The sequence below is a fragment of the Phaseolus vulgaris genome, chromosome 3 (genome assembly GCF_051622355.1).
Source record: "Phaseolus vulgaris cultivar YP4 chromosome 3, ASM5162235v1, whole genome shotgun sequence".
NCBI lineage: Eukaryota > Viridiplantae > Streptophyta > Magnoliopsida > Fabales > Fabaceae > Phaseolus > Phaseolus vulgaris.
Genome location: NC_143500.1, coordinates 12,984,535 through 12,999,263, shown reverse-complemented (window position 1 = coordinate 12,999,263; position 14,729 = coordinate 12,984,535). Strand labels below are relative to the sequence as shown.

General features: G+C 35.9%; 1 protein-coding gene across 2 annotated transcripts; it reads right to left on the bottom strand.

Moving 5' to 3' along the window:
* Positions 1-1,866: 1,866 nt before the first annotated feature.
* Positions 1,867-11,973, bottom strand: LOC137806624 (AMP deaminase). Of its 2 annotated transcripts, none has more exons than XM_068606837.1 (19): positions 11,302-11,973; positions 10,877-11,040; positions 10,266-10,473; positions 9,814-9,968; positions 9,614-9,665; positions 9,362-9,489; positions 9,096-9,275; positions 8,889-8,956; positions 8,626-8,768; positions 8,443-8,504; positions 8,242-8,355; positions 6,495-6,635; positions 4,180-4,332; positions 3,467-3,520; positions 3,278-3,388; positions 2,935-3,108; positions 2,750-2,830; positions 2,474-2,572; positions 1,867-2,386 (listed from the first exon to the last, which is right to left on the bottom strand). In XM_068606837.1, the coding sequence occupies exons 1-19, from the start codon at positions 11,750-11,752 to the stop codon at positions 2,318-2,320; spliced, it is 2,607 nt and encodes an 868-aa protein (XP_068462938.1). In that variant the 5' UTR covers positions 11,753-11,973; the 3' UTR covers positions 1,867-2,317. The 2 variants fall into 2 exon arrangements, with proteins under 2 accessions (XP_068462938.1, XP_090156347.1); XM_090300221.1 differs by having other exon boundaries at positions 9,096-9,244; positions 11,302-11,919.
* Between the last annotated feature and the right edge of the window lie 2,756 nt (positions 11,974-14,729).

Sequence of the window (14,729 nt, the reverse complement as noted above, 5' to 3'; positions counted from 1 at the left end):
CACTTTCGAAACTTGCCTCAGGACCTTGTCACCAAGACTTAGAACAATTACATTAAGAATATTTTTTAACAATGAAATCTTGTCATTTTTAGCAATGGATTTTTCAGACTTGAAATCTCCTTCTAAAGCCTCAAGAAGCCTTGTTGAACTAGAGGAGCATGCATTTTCAACTATCGTAACCCTAAATTATTCAATCCAATGAATTTCTCAACCTCATGCTTTGTAGAAGTTATTTTCATTGAGTTTCTTCGCTCTACACTCATCGCACCAGTTTGTAGAGTACAAACATAATTCACTGGATCTAGTAATTCATTAACGTAATACACAAATGTTGAAACCAAGAATGAGAACGTGAAACAGGGTAAAATAGATTACGAAAAATCACACACAAACAATTTACATGGTTTAAATATAACCAGAAAATTTCACTGAGATAATTTTTTAGATTTACAACTTGAAATATCTCTTTGAATCCTCACAGTGAAACTTTCAACTCTTACATTAAACAAGAACCGTTAAGTTCAAGTTTTTCAGTACAAGACAAAAAATAATTGTCTTACAACTTTTCACTAAAGATTTTTCTCATACAAACAAACACGTGTACAATGATACAAATGTTGATACTCATCAAACGATGATACCCATCAAACCGTTTTGAATTTTGAATGATTAGAGAGTCTAACACTTCTATACTATTTAAGAAAACTTGAACTTAAATTTTGTCATAACTAATCTTTTGAAGAGGATACAATATACACACCCATTACCAAAGTTGAATTTTTAATCAAAGTTAAAGTAACCTTGTTGCAAATGACTATAACAAGAAATATTATGTTGGTTGTTTCTTCCTGCACCTTAACAAATGTCTTCTTGCACTCCATCATTTTCAAAGAAGACTGTTTTACCCCTTTTAAAAATGACTTTTGAATTATTTTTTTTCAAAATATTTCTAGAACACATTTGTTAATTCTGGATTTACCAATTCAGAAATAAATAAAAAAATGTGTTATGAAAAGGATATTTTAGAATGATTTTTTGTCTTCTAGATGTTTTATTCCAGAAACACTTTTTGCTTACATAATTCCTATTCCAAAATCACCCAAAACTATGAAAAAGTAATTTTAATATTTCAAAACATGTAAGGGTGCAGAAAAAAAATATAAGGGTGCAGAAAGAAATTCCCTATCATGTTTTGTAAGTCTTTGGGTGAAGACTGTATTAACCCAAGAACAAATGGGTTGGCCCATTTTAATATTAATGATACTTATTTAATTAATTAGGAAGTTTCTTTCTACACCTTTTCATTTTTCTTCCTGCACCCACATTATTTGAAATACCAAAAGTACAGCTTCATAGTTTTGGATAATTCCAAAATACAGATTTCGTAAATAAAGTGTTTTCAGAATTTCTTTCCAAAATACAAAATCTGGAATATAAAAAATCATTCCAAAATATCTTATCCAAAATAATTTTTTTATTTTCGGATTGATAAATCCGAAATTAATAAAATATGTTTCATAAAATATATTCCAAAAATATTACAAAAATAATAACCCAAAAAACATTTTTAAAAAGGGTAAAATAGTCTTCTTCAAAAGTGATGAGAAAGACATTTGTTAGGGTGTAAGAAGAAACAGCCAATTAATTATTCAGTGTATAGAAAAAGAAAGGAATCCTAATTTTATTCCCCGTTTCGTATTGCGCGTACACCTTCACCCCAATCACGTTTCTAAGGATAGTTAAAAGTAACTAATCTAGTTGATTTTGTTTAAAACAATGTTACAAGTGTACAAAAATTACCCTCACTATTTTTAAAATTACCCTCACTACGTTGGACCCTGCTTAAACATAAAGAACATCTTCAAGAGATTGAAGAGGACCATTCATATTCATAAAGAACGAATTGTAATGTAATAACTACTAATTTAGTCAAGAGAAAGATAAAATCTGTCCGGCGATCACACCATGCGTTACTGTACAGTGCATTGCAGACCCACTTTTTTAGTTTCTCCGGGTTTTTACCTTTTCCTACCATGCAAAAGCACAAGAGCTGATCTAGTTACTTCTGATAATAACCGGCATAAGTGTCTCTACCATGTAAAATTACGCTGACATTATTTGTTGTATGAGGCAAATAGGAACTAGGAGGGTTTAACATAGCATATCATTAGATAGTTCGCAATTATGTTAAGATGTGCTATGGTTTAGCTTTCAAGGTCTTCTCACTGCCGAAGCTGCTACTGCTCAAAAGAACATTAATCACAGTACCCAAGTATGCGTTTCCACGGGGTGAATGGTAAATTCTACTATAACTGCTTCATGGGTATACATCATCAGGAAAGATGGCTTTACCAGCATAAATATATTGCATTTCCTCTTTCCATGTCTGCATAATCAACAAAAACTGAGCAACAAAGACTGAAACAAATCAAATTGAAAGTATATATGGTTTGTTTCTCTTAGTTTTTTTCACCTCGTGTCGGAAAGAAATCCTCAAACTGGGAACATTTGTCTTATGAATATCATTTCCTTCGGGACCTCTCAACAAATATTTTTCCCCAAGCCAGTGTGACTGCAAAGGAGGGAAAAAACATTATGAAATTAATATAAACAGAAAATACATTCATAATTAAGAACAGAACTGAGTCCACAAGAACTTAAGGATATATCAAAAGATCAAACCTAACACCTACAATTAACTGTCCATGATAAGTTTAAGAATGTTCATATACATTGTCTTCTAATTTACCTTTGCCTGGTGTGAAAATCCAGATTGGTAGACAGAATTTCTAGCTATCTCACACAGATCACAGGCAGAGAGCTTCCATACCTGCAATGCACGTGTTTAAGTAAAAATAATTCCCCAGTAAACATAAAACAGAATATTTAACCATCTTATATCTAGGGAGGCTAGGAGTTTGGCAGAAACTACACCTTTGCTGCAACACTATATTCTTCTAGCAATGCCTCTTTTGTCAAATGAATTTGCAAAGGATCATCAGAGGAGAGAGAGACATTTAAACCTCGCTGGAAAAACATTGGTAATGGATTGCGGTGATAGTCCAAGAAAAGAGAATTATTGCTAAGTGGTGACATAGCCAATCCAATCTAAAGCGATAAAATAATGGTATTAATATATTGTCACAAATTATCATGACAAAGAGAAAGCAATAACAGTATCGGTAATGAACATTCAGAATGGCAATGAAATATGCAGTGTCGGCTTGAACTTTTGTAGAATAACTAGGTTGACCAAATGATATTCCTAAGGGCTAACCTGTGCTAGATAATACAAGTACTGCAAAACTGGAGTTTTACGTAGATTAATCCCATGAGATATGTTGTGGCATAGAAGGAAGGCAGCAGCCAAATGATCATTGTCACCTGCCTGCATGAGTAGATTGGGTAATAACAATCGTATTGAACATAAAGAATTAAACTATGCTTCTAGTAAATAGAAAACAACCTCTCCACAGTGAGGACGCAACTTTATTGTGGTCATTCCCTTAGATTCTCGCAGCTGAAACAGAGGGTAATATGTTAATATTGTTGATAACCAGGAATTATTTTATAAAGCTCTTCTTCCTGTTTCAAGTTGCATGGAACTTGAAGACCTCAACTTCACCACATCCCACCAAAAAAAGAAACAAAACCCAGTCAACCATAACTAAAAGAAACCACCAATAATAGAATGTCAAGTTTCTCTAAAGAAGGGACTTGACCATGGAAGAAAAATTGAACAAGATTAGCAAAGGCTCTGGATACGATTTGTTAGGCACCAGATGAGAAAAATGTATGCTATATTATTGATAGGGATCCCACCAGCAAGGTGCTAGAAACCCTAGAAATTAGGAACGAGATACACAAAGGAACACTTCGTAATGAGGGAGTCATAGAGCCCTACAAAATGATTAAATTAACTACTCTCCTTACTGTTACACTTTTATTTTCCTCTATAACTGTTTTTCCCACTGAAAGTCTTCCCCCTTCTAACTACTTTCCTTCAAAGCCTATGTTGTATCATTTATTTACAACTGGGCCATATTATGACCCATACCCTTGTCATGCCTATTTCATCCAGTATAGACCTGCCCAAAAAACCTCTGCCTCCTTACGGGAATTAAAAAAGGCAATGGTTAGTTGTTAAACTCTTAATACAAAGAAAGAAATAGTATAAACCTTGTTGAGTGTGTACAAGTTTGCGTAGCTGTAATAAAGGTAATAAGAATATGCTGGATTGAAGTTATTTGTCCACTCAGCTGGAGTAGGCATGTGCTTAGTTGGACGCCTCTCTGGTTTACTTTCATCATCTACAAGATCAAATCCAACCACCTATATGCAGAAGAAGCTACTTAGAAAAGCAAGAAACTCTAGAAAGAATGAAGTTGCTATATTTGATCAATATCTTTCATCTATCAGTTTTAAACAAAAATCAAAATTGACTCATCATGTGAAACAAATTTAAAGGTGAAAAAGTCTCAGTACTCAACTTATTCTCTAATAGAAAAAAAATCTTACATTTATCTGCAATAAAAAGAATAAAAAATACAGTAGATACATCCCTTTATACTATAAAGTGCATTGAGTTTTTTAAATATTGCTTGCAACAAAAACAGAAAATCAGTTTGATTTGACAGATATGTGCTGATTCAATTAAAATTTAATTTGAATAATAAGAATTGGCAACATGAGCAAAGAGCAGAATTGCAAAATAAAATGTTAGGACTGCCATAGATGAAAGACAGATAAAATCCTACAACAGAGGGAAAACATCTGAAAACAGAATAATAACCTTATTTAACTAGATGAGATGGATCACATGTCATTGGGCTTAGTTAAAAATCAATTTCTCGAGAATATTATTCATCATGAAATTGCTTCTATTAATTTCTTCTATTGTCCTTGCCCCCACCCATCAACCCCATTTAACCAATGCCTCTAGTGGCATTTGAATGTGCCCAAATCACCTTAACCAATTTTCTATCATCCTTTGCTCAATAGGTGCCACACTAATGTCTCCCAGCTTATTATATACTATGTGTCTTATTAATTTTCCCCATTAGTAATATAGATTTCAAATATTTAAACTTAATCCTCATTGAGTCTTCACCATATTTTGTAATCAAAATCCTAATCTAAGAGAAACCAAAAACTCAATGTTTGTGTTTACTAAATCAACTCACATCAGTGTAATATATTCTCCATCTTTTACCTTCAAGATATTTTCTTCCTGCTTCTTGTTATATTTGCAATGCATATACCCTGCCTTCCTTGTATTCAAGTTAAAACCATTTGATATCGATGTTCTCCAAAGCACAAGTTTGGAGTTAACTCTTTCCCCTATTCCTCAATCAAAACAATAATATCTGCAAAAGGCACATACCATGACTCCATAGTTCTTCTATCCCTTTGCAGCAGACAGAATGGTTGTATGTCCAAAGTTCTTATATATAGTAACCAAAGTGCTCCTTCACTCATTTATCATTTTCTTAGATATCAAACCCCATTAAATGGCTTTGCAAGGAAATTGATGACGAAATTCAATAGGAACACCATCAACTTTACTCTTATTCATTTTAAAGACTTCTTTTACTACTCATTTCCAACTTGGATTTTATGATTGATAGAGATCCCACTAGAGATAAGGTCAATTCATAGTATAGTATATAAGCGGGTGAGGTTTGCACCCACTTGTATATTATGAATTGGCCTTATCTCTACTCCAATGTGGGATCCCCAACACACCTCACATTGAGATCAACCAACTCTTATGTGGATCTAGATATTTATGGGTGATCTAATAACGGTCTAATAGGCTTAACAAACTCTCTCTAGAATAGACTCTAAATGGCTTTGATATCATCTTAAGTGAACTTTAAGTATAACTCAACTTTACAAAGACGGTTTTATAAGGTTGAGTTAGACTTAAAAATCCACTTCTTAAAAATGATAATAAGCCAAATTTTGTATGTTCTCCTTGGATTTCTAATCCTTCAATATTACATGTTGATCATTGATCATTCTTGGAAAGCTTATAAAAAAAGAACTCTACTATCTTTTTTTTATATCCTGATAAAAACTTCATTTTTCATCTTTAATACATCTTACTGGTTCAAATATCTTGATTTTCTTTCCCTATTTCTGACAAGCTTATATATAGTATATTCCTATTCTGTCCAAGATCTCACAAAAACTCCTCAAAAGCTTTGGATTCTACCTCACTCATAGCTTTTTCTATCTTATTTCTTGCCTTTCGATATCATGCCTATTTTCCATGTTATTGAACTGAATAAGTATAAGACTTTAAAACTCACCTTTCTGTTTCTTATATAACAAGATAGGCGTGTTTCATGTACCAGTGGCACAGTATAACAGCAACATACTACCGTTAAAATGTTACATTTGAAAAATTAGGTAATCATATACAACTAAATACATGTATAAGTACACGAAAATAGGGTGTGCTCACTCAAATATGAAAAGAAATGACTAACCTGCATCAAAAACAAGTGTAATTGAGGATGAGAATTTGGATCCACTGTGACCTCAAATAGAGGAATAAATACATTATCCAAAATATTCTGAAAGGATGTAACAATTCCCATATTCTTGTACACATTGTATAACCGTGGTAACTGCCAATAAAAGTTCACGAAACAAGATCAAAGTCAACAATCAGAATAATATCCCAAATTAAAAAATGACACAAGGGAAAGGAGTCAAAACACCAAACAAAATTCTAAATAAACGCTAACAAATAAGGAACATTATACCAAATCAAATGGAATATGGATAAAATTCAAATTTGTGGTGATTCTCATGATCCAATCTGAACTTAAGTCATTGACTTTCTGTAAAATAAGTTGTATTAGACATTTTATTATATAGAGTAAGAAACTGTACCATATAAAAGTGAACTTTTCTACATGTAGTTCTACTAGGACTTGAGCACAAAAGGAGAGTCCAACCCAAAAGACTAGTCTATCCGGTTGGAGAACCCCATGGCTTAAGTACCACATCAAGTAGTTCATCATACTTAATGTGAGACTCCTAAATTTGTCACCCCTTTCAAGGGCTGACATCCACAATGACTTTCACTTTATTGATATTGACCCAGTAGTAGCCCTTTTCTTTTTTAGAGGACTTTGCTTATCTATGAATATTCGGTTTGCACCTTAATCAAGCTTATGAGTAGTCCTTTCTGTAGCCTAGCACTTAATGAAAACACGATTGTTAGGATTTAAGCATAAGAGGAGAGCTCAACCCAAAAGACTAGTCCATTAGGTGGTAGAGCCTCGTAAGTTATATACCACATCAAGCAGCTCATCTACTCAGTGTAGAACTCCTAACAAATTCCAAAGATACAAATAATGTTAACTAACTCCCGCTTTTTGCATTCTTTTTTTTCGAGGTTGAGGTAGTTTTGGAGACTAGGTTAGTTGTTAACCAAAATGTTAATCCCAATGAGCACTTCAAACACTTCTCAAACCATGAAGCAGGAACAGATGTAGACAATCTGATGGTAAAGCTGTTTACAACAAGCAGCATTTTCCTAGTGCAACCATCAATACTCTCAATAAATAAAGGTTACATAGAAGAAATTAAGGTGGAAGACCCATCCAAAACGTAGAAAAATTTATACGGCAACAATGATATGGTTGCTGATGATGCAATTAAACATCATATATTTCAACAATTTTGTAAAAGGATTACTGTGCACTTCTTGAGGAGATATTGACATACACAAGTTAACTTATAAGGAAGTCAAGACTCTATCTAAACACTGTACTATTGCAATTGTCATTGGGATAAATAATGAAATGGTCCTAAAACTCAAAAGATAAGGAAAACCCGATCAAGTAGTAATCCTTCAAGAATTAAATAAGAAAACTGAATGTAATGGAAAACTTTTTTTACCATACACTCACACGAAACTAGTGTAAACCAATCTAATTGAAACTGCATCAGAGTTAAAAGCCTAATATCAAGTAGGAAGTGATTTTGACCAATGTTCAAGGGGCATTTGTTAAAATTCTGTCTAAACACTGTAACATTTTCATCGTCATTGTGCTAAAAAATGAAACGCTCCTAAAACTCAAAGATAAGGAAGACCGACTCAAGTAGTAATCCTTAAAGAATTAAGGAGGAAAAGGTATGTCAGTGTCTTAATAGATAAAGAAAACTTTTACCAAAAACACACACAAAGCTAGTGTAAACCAATATGATTGAGCTGAACAGTACCTGGATTAGCCAGACAGCATTCTTACTGTATAGAGCATTGTTAACAAACCAACTAGCCAGCTGATCCCACTCACTCTGTTTTCTTCCATAAACAGAGATCCTATACTCAGCCATCTGTAAATTTTATTTTTATTTATACATAAAAAATTAATTAGGATAGGAGATATCAAAATCAAATATATTATATTGGGGATAAATAACCTGATATTTGCTTGCTTCAAGATCTATCAAAACTTCCTTTGTTACTTCAGCCAGATACCTTCCTGTGATGTTTAGTTTTAAGCCATTATGAATTCAAGAAGCAAAAACTAATACTTCTAATATTAAATTGGAATTAACAAATTACAAGCAAATAATAAAGAACAGTCATATACAGCAACCAACCCTGGATAAGATTATCCTGCTTTAAAAATATCTCTCTTAGTCTGCTCTGTCCACAAGGATTATACTTAAGGTTGAATTTGTCAAATCTATGGAATGTGGTCTTATCTGCATGGACGTCCAACAAATCAACATTCAGATCATATCTGCATCATAATTTCCATTGATTAGAAAAGGTTCCGACATACAAGCAAATAAATATTTCCAGAACTCGTTATCCAAATAGTAAGATGAAAAAAAAAATCAGAGAACAAAATAATGCATACCCAGTCAAATCCAAACTCTCAAAAACCTCCTTAAGTGTCATATACTTTCCATCTCTAAAGATAACAACCTGTTAACATAAATACTGATAAGGAAAATTAGAAAGAACTAATAATCTGGAAAGTAAAAAAAGACAGAGTAAGGAGGAAACAACCAACAACATTACAGCCTCAAAAAATATTTAAGTAGAACCAAAAGTATATTTTCACCTCATCAGGTTCTTTTCTTAATTTTGACTTGATGAAGCGCACAAGATGCTTCTGATTCATGCAAGCAGAATGATGAATATGAGTATCAACTTTTCTGATATTGTAAAAATCCCGGTGTGACGCACCCTTCTGAGCCAGAAATTCCCTATCTGCATTTAGTAACAGATGAAGGCGGAATTTCTGTATAATGATCAGATGAATGTTAAAAACAAATGCCACAGGCAAGCACAAAGAGACCATGTAGACAGAAGTTTGTGAAAACCTACTTCCTCGAGAAATCGTAGCCTGTGGTAGCATGTAGAGCGAACATTCCCAATAGACATAACTTTTAGAATGTAATGCATATCAGTAAAAAATCTGGTTGAGCTTGCAACAGGGAAGAGCTCTTCGGTATCTGAACAGTCAGAGAAATCTCAGTTCTTTGAACTTTTTTTTATCTTTAACAAACTAAATACTCGACGAAATTAAGATAGCAGTGAAACCATTCCATTTTCATGTTGTTAACACTGCATGCTTACCAGTTTTACTTGCAAAAACATGCATGACTCCATCTTCCATCCTAAAGTGGTGCTGTTTGCAACATAAAAAGTAAGTATAAAAATATCACCCGAACACTTAAGAACAAAATTGACTATAAACAACTCAAGAAGATTCCACGAGTAGCAAAAGTACATGTGCGACTAATAAAAAAGTAATAAAAGAGAAGCAGCAAACTTACTGTTGTTGCTTCAACTGGTTCAAAATGATACGGATCAAAGTTAGTTTCCTCAGGTTCTGTCTTCAATGTAATATTTTCCTTGTAAACATATCTCTTACGCAAATCTAAGCATTCTTGAATCATTTTGCATACTTCATCCTCTTCAATATTTGTCTCTGAATATATTTTGTAGATTAAAGACAAAGATTATGCATTAAATACTAGCTTTTGCAATCTGCTTCATATCATACAAGGCACACTATGAAAAAAAAAATTAAAATAACCATATTGTTTGATATACTTAAAAGAGGTAAATAGAACAGGGAGCATTCAGAGTCAACTTATAGATAGCAAAAAGAGGATAAAAATATGTAACATGTCATGCAGGGATAATACTTTAATTATTTCACATGAACCAATATAGAAGGATTAGGTAGAACGTTAAAAAGATTATGATAGTGACGAGAAAGTACCATGCACAGGGTTTCTTGCAGGTAAAACATTATTGGCAAATACACAGTCATCCCCGGCTACATGTACAGAAGTTGAGGCAACACCATTCATATCTGCACCAGCTTTCGCTTCCTTTGAAACCTCTCCATACAACTGATTTTTTGCACAGTTTGCATCATCAACTCCAAATGGAACAGCGGACAAATTGCACATTTCTGAATTTACTCCCTGCAACATCATGAATCACTAAAATATAAGGATAGAAATAATTGTAAAATGCATAATCATACACCAAAAATAAGCAAGGATTAGGTAGTCAGAAGATTTATGATCATGCACCAGACACACTAATACTATATAGTTTCCGTATTATAAATAAAAAAGTTTGTATCCCATGAAAACCCTGAACTATCAAAGTACTACATTTAAAAACAAAAAGCAATAACTCAAGACCTCAAGTTAAATAATATCCATTCATTTGAATCCCGATAATACTTGTAACTAAAATTATTGAAAGCAGGAAGCATCTTTCTCAGCTCCCCCGAATAACAATCAACTACAGGCCATAGTTTTAGTCGACAAAGTTTAAAACGGTTTTCATCCTTTCAACATAAGAAATCAGTATTCTCACGTAAGCATCTGAGAAAGGAATGGTATTGTCATCAGCAAGCTGTGTTTCCTCCTCATCAGAATCCTCAGCACTTTCAAATGCGTTTAGCCCTGGTGATCTCGGAGTCATAATTCTACCAACAGAAGCTATCCTCTTATACGAACGCGAAATCTGAGCACTCTCGCCTGCACAAACCAAAACAAAGAAACGTCATTTAAACAAACCAAAAAAAAAGCTTGATTTCCATAGACCACCAGTATATTATACTGGCAACAAATTAAAAACCACAATTTTAAGCAATTATTACAAAAATCAACAGTCATGTTACATATGACATTTTATGTTTGGATGACAGTCCAAAAAAACTATCATTTTAACATAAAATAGAAACACAACAGAACCGAACAAAAACTGTACACAGCTGAAACAAGAATTCATATTCAAACCATTGGTGGAACCCGTTCGATTAGACGGAAGTCCTAGCTGCGCGAATTGAAGATTTTCGAGCGACGAGGCACGATTCTTAGTGTCCTCGTGCAACCAATCCGCTGCGGAAACCACGTTAGGCATCGAAGACGAAAACCTATAGCTCCGAAGCACGTTTGAGGTGTCATCCACGGACCTCGAAAAGGTTCGGCGATAGTCCTTCGGATCGGCGTCCGTATCCATTCCTCCGTCGTCGTCTCCGAACCCGCTCCGATCATCGTCGTCATCGTGGCTGTCATCCTCGGAGGCGGCAAGCGGCTTGCGGCGAAGTTCGACGAGGCGGTGGAGTACGTGGTCGACGGTGCGGCGGTGCATGTAGAAGGCGGAGATGGCCATGAAGGAGGCTCCGAGCAACGCCGCCATGGCGAGGTGAAGCGACGGAGGGAGCGACGAGGAAGACGAGGGATCCATTGGAGGAAGCGACTATGAATGCGTTTGGTTTGAATGATGGGCTTAAAGGCTTGAAACTCGATCGTTGGTGAGCAGTGAGCAGTGAGACACCGTCGCACGCACTCTGTGAAGAGTGAGTGAAAAAGTGAAGTGGGGAATGAGAAAGATGGCTTTAGCTCGCCCTAACTAACTGAATGCTTTGGCTTTTCTCCTCAAATGGGACCCAAGAAGAACTCACACGTGGCGAGTTTACACTTTGCTGAAACTTTTGTGATGTTAACCAGTAAATGTACGGATAATAATAAAAATATTTTTGGTGAATTAATGTTAAACATTAAAAGCATTTAAGTTATTTTATTTTAAAATTGAAAGATTTGGTTAAATATTTTATTCATACAAATATCAAATTAAACAAAAAAAATATAATAAAAAAATTTATTAAGCTAAATAGGTTTTATAAAGAACTTGATTTTTTCTATTAATAAAAATTGAATACTTGAAGATTACAATTATTAAAAAAAGATTATATTGACGAGTTAGTGATTTTGTTAAGTAAAATTAATGTGTGATAAGAGGTTTTTTTTAATGGTGAGGAGAGAATAAAAATAGGGGTTTTAAATTTTAATAAGTAATTGAAAATATATAGATTCTCAAAAAGATATGAAAGTTAAACATGTTAAAAGAAAAAGGATTTGATGAACAATTACAATGAGCGTTTTAAGAAGGTTATATGTGAAAATTGAATAGCTGAGTCAATAAATAAACTTCAAAGCTTTATTCCGAAAAAAAGTACTAAATGATCATGTAGAGAATTAAACTTTGAAATATTATTTCTCTAACAAGACATAACCATATTATCAAAATCTTTTACTTTAAATTAAAATTTTAAAGCTTATTCAATAATATTATTTGGTCCTTTTAGAACCACATCAGTGTTATCTTTATTGTATGATGAATCCTAGGTAAGGGTAACAACACAAAGCTAAACCCTAGTTTTAGCCTATATAAAGGATGCCAATAACCCTAGGAAGGTACACAGTTTCTAAGACTGAAGCTAATATACATTCTTGGTGTTTCTTTGCCCTAATATTGACTTGAGCGTCAGAGTGCAAACGACCGCTGGGGCGCCCCTTTGTCTTTGCAGGTGAGAGGTTTATTGATCAAGAAGATACGATTCTCAGGCAGAGATAGAACGGTCCAAGGCTACCATTGGAGTCAACTGAAAGGAACATTTGGCGTGGGGCCCGTTAAAACAAGGTCCCACACGCGATCGTGATTAAGAGTTCTTTACCATGAAGAGTATGAGGCAAGGATCCGCTATGGCTTCAGGTGTTGCACCCCCTGGAGGGGACAACGTTACCATGCAACAACTCATGGAGACCATGCGCGCCCTCTAGGAGCAGGTGGCGACATCTAGGGTTGAAATAGCCGCGTCTCAAGCGGACAACGAAGAGTTGCGCAGGACCAATGAAGAATTGTGTAGGGGTTTGCAACATGCAGAAGAACACGCGGTGGGTGAACGTGCCCTGCTTGTACCGCCTAGGGCGCGTCCCATGCCATTCTCCCAAGCGATCATGGATACGCCATTTCTCACCACATCTTTGGGTCCAAAGGTCACCTTTACAGGCGTCGAGGACCCTGAGGCTCATCTCATAGCGTTCCACACTCAGATGATGCTCACTGGAGGGTCCGACGTTGTGTACTGCAAACTACTTATGAGTACGTTGGCATATGCGACACTATAATGGTTTGTCAGTCTCCCAGACGAACATATCACCACTTTCGACCAATTCGCGACGCTGTTCAAAGAACAATACCTCGTCAACAGGGCCCCCACTCGATTTTCGTACGATGTCTTTGACATTAAGCAGTACTAGAGAGAGTCTCTAAATGAGTATCTGAACAGGTTTGGGGTCCAGGTGGTAAGATTGAAACCCACAGATGAGGCCATGACGGTGCACGCCTTCGTCAAAAGAATGTTGTCGGGACCCTTCAGCGAGTCACTATTGAGGTTCTACCCAAAGACATTCACTGAGATCAGACGTTAAGCGTAGGCACACATCGCTGCAGATGATCGAGTAACGGAGAAACACGGTTTGGTCGGCCCCATCTGACCTCGAGCAGTAGCACGACCTCAGCCCATGAGGGTGCACGAGACGGCAACAAAAAAGAAAGAAACGGGAAAACCCTACGAACAGCCCCAGGAAGGGGCACGCACACGAAGGGACCCGCCCCCGAAGCATAATTTTCGAGTAGAGCTCAAGGAGTTGATCGTTATCCCGAACATAACAACAAGGCTTAAGGTGCCCGCAAAGACCGATAAGAGGATGGGGCCCAACAAGAACGCTTGGTGTGAGTTTCACCAAGCAAATGGCCACTATATACGCAATTGCTTAGCCCTGGCACACCAACTAGATGAGTTAGTGAAGAGGGGTTTCTTGAAGGATTATCTTCAAGAGCCACAGAACGATCAGGCATTGGTAACTGCAGGGATAGATCAGGGGCACGAGGTGCCCATTCACGGGGAGGTAAACATAATCTCTGGAGGATTTTTAGGGGGGGATGCACTGCCTCTCAGCAAAAGAAGTACGCGTGGGAAGTAATGGCAGTGGAAGCACAACAGGTAGATCAAACCCCCGATACCAAGGCCGACCTCCAGGATGTCATACCCCATGAAAACGACCTAGTGGTGATTTCGCTAGTCACAATAGGGAGGAAGGTGCACCGCGTTCTTGTGGACCAAGGAAGTTCGACCGATGTGATGTTCAAGACAACCTTCAACAAGTTACAATTGTCTACATACTAGTTACGACCCTATACCAGATGTCTGTTTGGCTTCACGGGAGACCAGGTGGAGGTTCGGGGGCATATAGAGTTGAGGACGACATTCACGGATGGCACAACTTCACGCACAACCAACATCGGGTATCTCATTGTTACTGCTCCATCGGCCTACAATATACTATTAGGTAGATCAACTTTGAACAGGATCAGTGCG

Coding starts and splice junctions, on each gene's coding strand:
- LOC137806624 (XM_068606837.1), bottom strand. CDS start 11,752: ATGGATCCCTCGTCTTCCTCGTCGCTCCCTCCGTCGCTTCACCTCGCC. Junction 8,957..9,095: donor TAAGAAAAGAACCTGATGAG/GTGAAAATATAC, acceptor TTATGTTAACAG/GTTGTTATCTTTAGAGATGG. Junction 3,109..3,277: donor ACTTGTATTATCTAGCACAG/GTTAGCCCTTAG, acceptor TTATCGCTTTAG/ATTGGATTGGCTATGTCACC.